The sequence below is a fragment of the Aptenodytes forsteri genome, unplaced genomic scaffold (genome assembly GCF_000699145.1).
Source record: "Aptenodytes forsteri isolate BGI_AS27 unplaced genomic scaffold, ASM69914v1 Scaffold68, whole genome shotgun sequence".
Lineage (NCBI taxonomy): Eukaryota > Metazoa > Chordata > Aves > Sphenisciformes > Spheniscidae > Aptenodytes > Aptenodytes forsteri.
The window spans coordinates 2633734-2644363 of NW_008795382.1; the positions used below are offsets into that span (position 1 = coordinate 2633734).

The 10630-nt window shown below is 56.3% G+C and overlaps 1 protein-coding gene across 1 annotated transcript in view; it reads right to left on the reverse strand.

Annotated features, from left to right (window-relative positions):
* Window positions 1-591: 591 nt before the first annotated feature.
* Window positions 592-10630, reverse strand: part of AGPAT2 (1-acylglycerol-3-phosphate O-acyltransferase 2) — a 26473-nt gene continuing 16434 nt past the window's right edge. Inside the window, exons 2-6 of the mRNA XM_009280664.1 lie at window positions 6544-6677; window positions 5795-5970; window positions 5503-5598; window positions 3724-3796; window positions 592-2807 (exon numbers count right to left, since the gene is read on the reverse strand). Of these exons, the coding sequence (XP_009278939.1) occupies window positions 2656-2807; window positions 3724-3796; window positions 5503-5598; window positions 5795-5970; window positions 6544-6677 (631 nt within the window). The 3' untranslated portion in view covers window positions 592-2655. The remainder of the gene's footprint in view (window positions 2808-3723; window positions 3797-5502; window positions 5599-5794; window positions 5971-6543; window positions 6678-10630) is intronic.

Sequence of the window (10630 nt, forward strand, 5' to 3'; positions counted from 1 at the left end):
TAGCTGGTCTCCCAGATCCAACAGCCGCTGCGCATGCACCTACCTCCCCCCCAGCACCGTTTGCTCAAGCCCAAGGACACCGGTACAGCAGAGCAGACGTGACGGACCTGGTACAACACTTCCCTACTTGCCTAGAGTGGAGCTGCAGGAGGAGCCCTGTAGGCAACAGGGTGCTGCAGGGGTTGTACCAAAATAAAGCCTCCTGCTGCACATACCGAGGCCGTGGGATCATTACTGGCTGGGAAGGCGCTTGTTCCAGGGCCCTGCTTTGACATGGGCTCCCATCCACACATCCCATCTTCCTCTTCCCCTGGGACAGGTCCCCGCAGGCATTTGTCCTCCTAGTTCAGGCCAGGCTGGGGCTGAACTAGCCTGGGTGAGGCTGGGGTGCAGAAGCACAGCCTTTCTGCCTGTGGGACGCAGGGTGGGGACAAGGACCTGCCATTCTCCCTCAATCACCAACCCACCCCCTGCAAGAGCTGAAGGGTCAGCACCCTTCTTTCTCCCACAGCAAGCCTCCTCCCTCAGCTCCCACACAAGACCAGGAGTCTCCTTTATTTAAATAACCAAAGGTGTATTTTTTTTTTTAAAGCACATAACATTATTCTTAACCCAATTAAAAGTGAACAGCAGATAACTGCACACAGAGGCACCGCTCTCTCCTCCCAGGGAAGGATGCTGCAGGAGTCACTCCGTGGATGTGGTTATCCCCCGCAAGAGCCCTCCCGGGACCCTCCTGGGTTTAACCTCCATGACAGCCCTTTATCTGCTGCTCTTACAAAGTGCTGGTTCGGTTCCCATCCTCCCACCCCGACCTGTCCCAAGGCGGGTCTGACCCCTGAGTCTGTACTGTAAGGCCCCTCTGATAAAGCCCCCGGCACCCGCTAGCACCAGCTCAGCCCACGGGCTCCCTCCCTTGGGGACCGCTGGCTCTACAGGAACTCCCTGCCTTCCCCAGTTGAGGCTTTAACCCCAAAATGCCACATAACTGCAATTCCACCAACGCAGTGCCAGACAGGCTGCAAAAGCCGGCTGTGTCTGTTACCCAGGTAGCCCCAGGTGGCTTATCTCAAGGTTATACACCCTGCACCACGAACAGGAGAGCTAAAAGCCTCCCTGAACCCGACTTGGAGGTGAAGGCAACCCCCTGGAACCATGGATCTGACCCAGTCTTGCTCTTCGCAGAGGTCAACACTTCTGCAGCTCCCAGCGAAGGATCCAGGACCCCTGCTGGTCCATCACCCCAAAGCACAGGGGAAACCCCTTTCTCTGAACGGGGGAAGGAGCCCATTTCCCCCCAAAGGGAGAGCCAAAGCCTTCCAAGCTCCATTACAGTTGCATCTCACCCACCCTGCGGCTCTGCAGGAGTTTTTACAAGCCTTGCAGAGCAGCAGCTCCGCTGAGATCTGCACAAAGACACAAGGGACAGGCACCATCTTTCGGCCACTGCTGACCATGACAAGTGGCAAAACAAGCATGACAGAGCCCTTTGCATCTGCAACAAGTACTGCAGGCACTACTGTGACAAGGTTGAGCCATGGCAGGGAGTTGGCAGCACAGTTTCCCCAACACCAAGGAAGCTCTGAGCCAACGCAGGTGCATGTCACACATGGCATCCAGAAGCGTGCCACAAACAAGTCACACGTGAGGACAGGTTTGCCCAGGACTCCGACAGATCTGTGCAGTTTTTAAAATCAAGCTGGTGGCTCTGAATGGTAGAAACAAGCGTGGGGTTTCATTCAGAAGATGACTAAACTCGCAAGGCTGGACAGCATTCAGCTAAACTCTGCCCAGACCATATATATTGGCTTGGTCAGGCTGCAGCTTCCCTCTCCACTGCTGCACCCCTCAATGAGCAAGGGCACTTGTTCAGACAAGGCAATTAAGCCCAAAGAGACACTATAAGGCTGACTGGCCCCACACATTCCCCTTTGCAGAGCAGCTGAGGTTATTTGCTCTAGGTGCTCTCTTCAGAAGTGAAAGACTTGGGTCAGGAGAGCCTGGGCAACACAAAGCCCCAGCACAAGATGCTGCTGTGACCCAAGGGCATCTCTCAGGGAGACAGGCCCTGCCCCAGAGACCGCCCGTGAGCTCCACCATGCCGGACGGCAGTGCTCCAGGCTGCCCAGGGAGGACGCTGCACTCCCAGTGCTGCCGAAGAGCCAGAGTCTGGATTTTCACCCGATTCTCAGCCCTGTTTGAGCAGCATCAAGGTTGTGCAGATACAAACTGCTACCTGGTGGTTTCCATCTGGGACAGCACAGGGCCAGGCCAGCACTAGCTGAGCCTGCAGGAACGCAGGTGCAGGGATGCTCACATGAGGCAGAGCCCAGCCTCCAGCCAGGTTTTCGTTGTCATCCCACACCACCTGCCTGAGCTGGGGGAACTCACCTCTCTGGTCATTGAGCCCTTTGGTAGCACAAGTTTGATGCCTGAGAAATTCAGAAAAAGGAGACGTTTCGTTGCAAGATAATGAACCCATAAGAGAAATCCACTCAACGTGAAACCTCAGCGCTGGCTCGACACCCCGTGTGTGCCAGTCCATGGTGTTCCCAGAGTTAGAGGTCACTGCAAAGGGAGAAAAGTTCCTTGGATATTTGGCAACAGACAGGTCCCTTCAGCCACCACCACATGGTGATGCCACTGGAGAAACATCTAGGACGAGTCCTTCGCCTCACTTGGACGGCCCGACAGCCTGAAGAGGGTCTCCCTCATGATGCGGAAGCATCTGTCAGTGAGGTCGGAGACATCGTCTGATGTCAGGCCTTTGGTCTCTATTGGAGGCAGAACTTCAACCTTGATTTTGCCTGGGAACAAGAGAAGAGCCTATGAGAAACCCACACACCACAGGAACACAGTTCTCTGCCCTCCCAGGACCCCTGCTCCCCCCGCCCCAGACAGCCCTCATCCCCTCACAGGGCTTCAGGCATCCATCCCCAGAGCACTGGCTGCACTGGTCTCAGGGGTAAGAGATTGCTCTGGGGATTAGACCCTGCCCTCTAACAGCTGCGCCAAGCAGAATATTTCCCTTGTGCCTCAAGCTGACACCCCAGCCAGAGCTTGCCCCTTTCTAAGACTGGTGTTGCTGCTCTGCCCCCACCTGCTGGCCAAGAGAGTAGGGGGAGCCCAGGGCCATGGACCCACTCAGCTCCAGGGCCATGTCGGGCACAGCCTGCACCAGGTGCTCCCTCCATCTGCTTCTGCCCAACCCTCCTACCTTTGGCTGGCTCCAGCCATCCACGCAGCGAGCATGGCAAGTGTGGCTTCCTCCCAAAAATGAGAGGTACTGCTCCAAGTTGACCGAAAGCCAACTTTCTGCCTAGCACTTGTACTGACAGACTTCAGAGCTTTGATACCACCAGCTTCCTTGGTTTGCTTGCAGAGGAGTCCCTGCTTTGAGAGGTCAGGAGGCAGAGCATGCTTGCTTCTTTCCCCAAGCCCTCACCAAATGACTTGGGCTGTGCCACTTACGAGAGGAAGAGGTGGTGTCCAGTTTTTAACGAAAACATCCCTCTTGTATTTAATTACGTTCTTTCCTGAGTTAACCCAGCCCAGGCTCTGCTGCCAAGTGCTTTGAACTGACTCCACACATATCCCAGAGGGACGACTCCTGTTCACCCCAGCTCCGCTTCCCTCCCACACCCTTGTGAACCAGATCTCCACATGGGTATGGCATCAACCCTGTCTCCAAGTGACTGTAAAGGCCCTCAGGCTCTTTGATACCTGATGTAAATAGATTCTTCTTTGGGTTATAGAAGGTGGTGAAGGAGGAATACACCACAGGGATCACTGGGACCTTGGGGAAGAGGAGGAAAAAGAGGAGTTACTTGCACTGCAGCAACTCAGGGCAGGCCAGAGAAGCAGCAAACCCCACGCAGCAGAGCTGACCTGGCTCTCAGCCGTACAGGGCACACCCAGCCCCAGAAGCAAGACCCACTTCCAAAGGCTGGGACAGTCAGGAGTCAAATGGGATCAAAACCACTCCCCAACAACTCCAGGCACAGGGACATTCAAGGCACTAGGGCCAAGTTACACTTCAGCTTCAGGTCAGCACTGGCTCAGGGCTCCTCAGCTCAAGCCAGGCTTCAAAAGTCAGGTATTTTCTGACCTGCAAATGTTGGAGGATGCCTGTTTTGACAGGCCTTGCCATGCTGTACAAGCACATGTTTGGGGCAGGCCAGCTGGTGTGCCTTCAGCTTCTAAGAAAAGCAGTCACCAGTTGCAATCAATTGCTCCCAGGGAAGCTTCAGACAGGCAGCGACACAGCCAGGAGGGTAGGCACAGAGTCATTATTTCAGTGCTGGTAACACAGACAATCTACAGTCGGTGACTCAGGGGGAGTGTTAGCAGAGGTGGGTACCATTTCCACTGTCGTCCTTTCCTTCTGGCAGCCACCAGCCCCTGCCTTGGTTGCATCACTCCAGCAGGTAATGCACCTGCATTGGCCAATCCAACCCAGCAAGAGATCTGGCACCTACTCCCTTCTCCAGGATCCCTGCTATAACACCTCTTTTAGGGAAAGCAGTTTCCCCTCAGGCCTCGAGTCATCCCAGTAGCGAGAGGCAAGGCAGAGCATGCATGGGAAGGCAAGGCACCCATCTCCTTCCAGCTGCCTCTTTGGCACCTAGTCCCCAGCACCGGGGAGCTGAGCAGGGTGGCTCAGCTTCCAGCAACCGCCTGGGCACAGGCAGCACAGCCAGGTCTTCATGTCCCCGGCACACTGCCCCAGAGCTCTGTCCAGGCAAGCACCACTGCTCCTTCAGGAGCACTGACCTCTCTAGCTGTCCAAAGCCAAGGAGCTGTTTGTCTGCTCCCCCACTAGCTGCTCATGGATCTTGTCATTTTGGAGAGAGAAGGCATTTAAGACATACCAAGAAGTTCCACATGGCTGTCTGGGAGGGAGCAGTTATTCCCACACAGAGCAAGCCCGGATGTTGCTCTAAAGCACTAGTATTAACAATCCTGGATCAACACTACACTGTTGCAACCCTGGGGGATTGAGAAATCCATCAACAGCTTTGGGATTCCCCAGGCAAGCTCACAAAGGGCAGCACCTGCTGGGCTCCCTGCCAGAAGCAAGCTCTGTGCTGCAGCCGTGCTCCCAGGAGCAGGGCACAGACACCGCACCGCCACGCTGCCAGGCAGCTGCCTGCAAAGCTTAGAGCTAGGGGTCAAGTGTGCCTGTCCCCCATGCTCTGCCCTCCAGATGGGACACTGGGACTGCAGTGCCGGGGCAGTCAGGAGAGAGGACAAGGCAGCTTCTCCGCTGCCTGCAGCCCCCCCGTCCACAGGGATCAAGTCGCTCCTGCAGGGGATGGAAAAGTCTCCCAGCTCCTGCTGGGCAGCCCTTATGACACCTAATGGTGGTTTAGCTGAGGAGCTCAGCTGTGACCAGGGAACACAGCTCACCTGAGAGCTAATAAACCATACCACTGCATGACCAGTCTGCAGTGCCACTGCAAAAGCATTCAGAGTCCCCACGCAGCAGCAAAGTTCTGTTACCTGTGCCTGGACAGCAACGTGAAATGCTCCTTTCTTGAACGGCAGCAAATCTCCTGTGCAGTTCCTTGTGCCCTCTGGGTACACCCACACCTTCACCTGCACATGGTGAGATAAGGCTCTGCTCCAGCAATCCACTTGCAGTGCTCCCTTCCCCCCCCTCCCTTGGCAGCCTTGCCAAGAGCTGCAGGTGGCTGTAACTTCAGGCAAGCCAGAGTCAGGAGTGCCACATCCCCCCATGCCACCCCAGGATACCCAGACACATGCCATCCCACCAGGTGCCAGTCACACTCACATTGTCAGTTGCCATAGTCTTGGCCACCTCTGCCATCACCATCTTGGCGCTGGTGGTGCTCTTCCTGTTGATGAAGATGACACCACCGAGGTAGATGACGAGCCCCACAGTGCCGGCGTACATCAGCTCTTTCTTGCCCACCTGGACACAGTCGTCGGGCAGGACCTCCATCAGCCCTAATGTGATGGCAGAGGGTGAGAACCAGCAGCCCCCCCCCCCATCCTGCACTCGGATGGGACAAAAGACAATCTGAGGTGGGGAGGGGAGTACCAGGGACAGGCCAATGCCTTGTTTCTCTGCTGGCTTCTGCTGCCATCAACAGAGCAGATGGAGACTCAGCACACAGCAGAATTACAGGGGCAGGGTGGCTGCAGGTCATAGCAAGACCCCTCAGGAGGCAGCTTACTCCTCAGCCCCGCAGTGCCCAGCGGGGCCACCCCTCATGCCTGGCTGCCTGGTACACCGACACGGGTGCTAGGCCAGCCAGGCCATCAGGAAGGCAGGGATATAAAAGGGAGCTGAGAATCACCTGAAGCTGAGCAGTACCTGGGGTGCTGCACAGGGGTGTGATTGCTCAGAGTGAGGGGAGACCCTTCCTGCAACCAGCACTGATAGAGAAGGCTGGATCAGTTGGCTCGGTAGCACAGACCGGCCAGCGCAGGGGGCTGCTTGGCCAGGAGATGCAAGCAGGATTTCTCTGACAGTGAGCAAGACAACTGCTCCCTCCCGCCCGCCCACCAGCTCCTCACCCATCATGTCGAGCATGCTCTGGTGGTTGGACACAATGATAGCAGGGCCCTCCACCTCAAAGTTCTCCAGTCCCTTCACCTCAAACCTCAGGCCAAAGAAATACTTGAAGGTCTTGACCACAGTTTTGATGATTCTGCAGAAGAGAAGAGCAGTCAGCAGCAGGGCAGGGGGGCGACAGGGTCTGCTATACCCAGGGTGGGTGGAAGGAGATAAGAAGAGCTCTGTGACAGAGAGCCTCCAGTCTCATTTGCCCTGTGGTCCACCCAGGTGCCTGTCCTGTATGGTCTCATGTGCTCAAAGTGCTTCAGTTGCATGCTAAGCCCTGTCCACTCCCAGTGTGGGAATTTTACTGGAAGCCTAGGGGAAGCTGATCATAACTTTGAGGCCGGTACAGCTAGACTTGATGGTCGATGCTTCCTTCAAGTTGACAGCATCTGCTCACAACCAGGCTCACTATGGGCTCTTCAGAAGAGGCAAGTCCAGCCTAGCGCAGCTGCAAGAGCCCTGCAAACAGAGGGCAAACCTGGAAGCCCTCCAAAGCCCAGCAGGGAGAGATGCTGGTTTCAACGCTGGATCAAGGACCACTCCTCCTGCTGCCAGTCCTGCTCATTTAGTGCTGTTTGTTTCCCCCTGTGCCATGGCTGTAGTCTGCTCCGATGCTACCAAGGTTTTCCTTCTGCAATCAGGAGAGCCCCACAAGTTGTTCAAACGGTTCTACTAGGAGCTGCCGCTCGCCAGCATGCGGGTATCAGCCTGCACATCCATCGCCCAAGGAAAGCTCTGCCAATTCTCCCTCTTGCAGTGCTGGAAGATGCTGCTTAACGATACAACAAACACAGGGTGTCATTACCCCAGGGGAGTCCAAGAAAGGAGGAGAATAAAGGTGAGAAACACTTCCCTGTACAATGCAAGGATGCAAGCAGCAAACGGGATGCTCCCCAAGCAGCCTGGCAGAGGCTAGGGGCCCCCCGGCAAACCCAACTTCAAGCAAAGAGCTTTTGCCTGTCAGTTCACTTCCCCGGCGGATCTACAGGTCTGTCCACAAAGCTCCCAGCTTTCTTCCCCTGTGCCCAAGGGCTGGGGGCCCAGCTGGCAGGAGACACCAGCAGCTCCACTCAGCCCTGCCAACGCATAGAGCAGGCTGCCATGCCCTTGCTGAGCCCACCCAGCCCAGGCTCGCCGGCTGAGACCCTGCCAGCCCACGTGAACAGAGCCCATCTACACCGCCCCCAAACAGGTGGGAGCTGGGGACCCTCCAACTGGGCCAAAGGACGCAGCCTTTGGCTGCCAGAAGCTGGCAGCACACAGGGGTATTTTGGGCAGGGGAGCAGCCATTCACCAGGACAGGAGGCAGAGGAGCCGATTCAGAAGCTGACCTGCCCTCCAGCAGGCACCTGCCTCAGGGCCCACCTTCTCCCTGGCAGACAGGGGACAGAGCTTTCCTCCCTGCAGGAGAAGGCTGAGGGACAGTGTCAGCTTCTCCCCCACCACAGGGTCCAGACAGAGGGCTGGCACAGCACCACCAGCCTGGGAAGCACCCCTGTCACCCAGGGTGGGAGGCGAGCACCTGGCTGGCATCTCATCCTGGCTTGGCAGCAGCTCCCAGCATCTGCTCTCCAAAAGTATCCCCACCCCTGCCACCAGCTCTTCAACCACACACCTTCGTCAAGGTGACTTTCGCTGGCTTGCTCCTACCCACAGTGGAGTTCGTTTCTCTGTGGGGTGCCCCACCACACAGACCACCCAGGCACTGACTTGGACACTAGAGTTCAGACCAGGCCAACGCCCGCAGGTGACAGAGCTGAGTGACACCAGTGCTATCAGTCTCCCGGCATTCAAACTTGCTGCAAAGGTTAGAGCTGCACCCAGGGAAAGGACAAAAGGACAAAAGGACATGGGGAGGTGCCCAGGCTGCAGAGCTCCCAAGCACCACGGGCTTGCACCGAGGTTACGGGAGTGCAGTCCAGGTAAAGAGACAAGGGGGCAGGTAAGGAAAGGCAGGGTGACATGAATTGGTGAGGTCATGGTGGATGCCATGCCACCAGACTGACCTAAATCCCACTTCTCCTCCCTTCTGACTGCCAACCAAAAAAGAGGTCACTGCTCTGGAAGTCACACTACTCGGTAGCTGCTGGCAGAGGCTGGTTACACATTACTCAAGAGCAACCATCCAACTTCCTCCTGCCAGTAAGGAACCAGCATTTCCTTGCACAAGATGTGGCCTGAGCCACTGAAAGAGGCAAAGGGGCAGAGCTCAGAGCAATTAAAGAAGAACCAGGTGACCGGCGGCCCTGCTGAGCTGGCCACATCATCCACGGGGTTAAGCAGATGGGTCCTACTCCCCTCCAACCCCGCAAGCAGCTTCTCTGCTGGTATGAATGATCCTGACTTGGTGCAGTCACAGCTGCAGAGAGCTGTAAATCTGATGCACTTATTGCCAGACGCAAGGAGAGAATAGAAAAGTGAGAGGGAATATGCTTTTTTAGTGCTTCTGTAACAGCCTGAGTCTGAAATCCAGCAGCCCCGGCTTCACATGCTCTGCTCCGCAGCCTGTGACAGAGGCCTTTTTAGGATCCTCTGATTTTCAAGGATTAATGAAGTATGCTTACCAGATTGGAAGCTCTTGCAAGAGGTTTTGCCACTAGATAAACAGCTCTATCTCTATCAGACACAGAGAGCAACCTCTTCCAAGTCACACCAGCTTGGCACTGGAGCCAGGAGCACAGCAAGGACGGGGTGTTCTGCGCCGGGCCGTAACACCGTTATCACTGTCTGTCTGCCAGCACGTGCTCTGCTCCAACCCCCTTCCCCGAGCCGGAATAAGCAGACTGGGATGTGGCAGAAATAAGGACCTTGCCAGATCACCTCAGCCACAGACCTCCCAGGGGCTGGAATACATGACCAGGATCATCAGCCAGTGCCAGCACATGGAAACGAGGGGCTTAAGTTACAGGAAAAGGGCAGTTCTGGCCAAAATTCAGCTCTGAGTTTCAACATGAGAAGTCATCCAGTGCAAGGAGTTCTTGTTTCCAAAGAGTTCCTTTAAGTTTACAGGAGATTTACAAGAAGTTTTAGGGGTAGGGAAAAAGAGGGAGTGTCTCTGTAACTAACATCATAAATTCTCCCAGCTGCAAAGCTGGTTGCACATTGGAAAGCTGCTCCTGAGTGAGCCAAGACAACCAAAGCTGGAGACAGAGCTAGGCTGGAGATCCCAGAGCAGACTGCTGTTTCCAGTGCCTGGGGCCACAGCACCAGAGTGGATTGCAGACCATCAGCTTGGGTGGACAGGGCAGAGCCCACAAGGCAGCATGTCGGTGCCCTGCGCCTGCTCGCTCCACCCTGAGCCCTGCCTGCGAGAGCCGCACCGCAAAGCAAAGTCCAGCTCCACCAGCTGAGACACTGCCCAACCTTTAATCCAAAAGGATGTATTAAGGCAAGAGGGCTCCCCTTTCCCCCACACCCGTATAACTTGGCCTGGACACAGATGGTTGGAGTAGGTAAAAAGCTGCCTAGAGAGCAAGGTGAGAAGCCCAGGTTCTCCCGTACTGCCAGCAGAAGTGCCAGCTCTGCCCCCTAAAATGTGCCTTCGCATGCAGAGGAGCTGCTCTTCTCCGGCAGCAACTCAGCCACTGCCCCAGGTGCCCTGTCAGAGGACATAGGCAGCGAGGCCTGACAGCAACAAGCGTGCCCCAGGCAGCCGCATGGCCACCATGCTCCTTGCACCAGGCTGAGGGCAGCATATTAAACACCGTCTGCCAGCAGGCAGCCCTCCTGGCACAGGCTCCACTTCTGGAGGCGGGGGGGGGAACCCCCAAACACTGCTGTCACATAGCTTTCCCCAAAACCTGCACGGCCCCTGGAGCATGGCCGCTTACCACCATCCTCACACCTTCCAGGCCCTCCAAAGGGCACTCACCCCCACGTGGGGCTCTCCAAAGGCGAGGGCACAGCTATGGGCCAGAGCAGCCCCTCACCACAGCCCCCAGCACCCTCCATGGGCCAAGAGGCAACCCCGCTGCCACCAGGGCAGCCACCCGAGGGTCTGCTGTCACAGACCTGAGGTAACGGAGGCCACCATCATTCCCC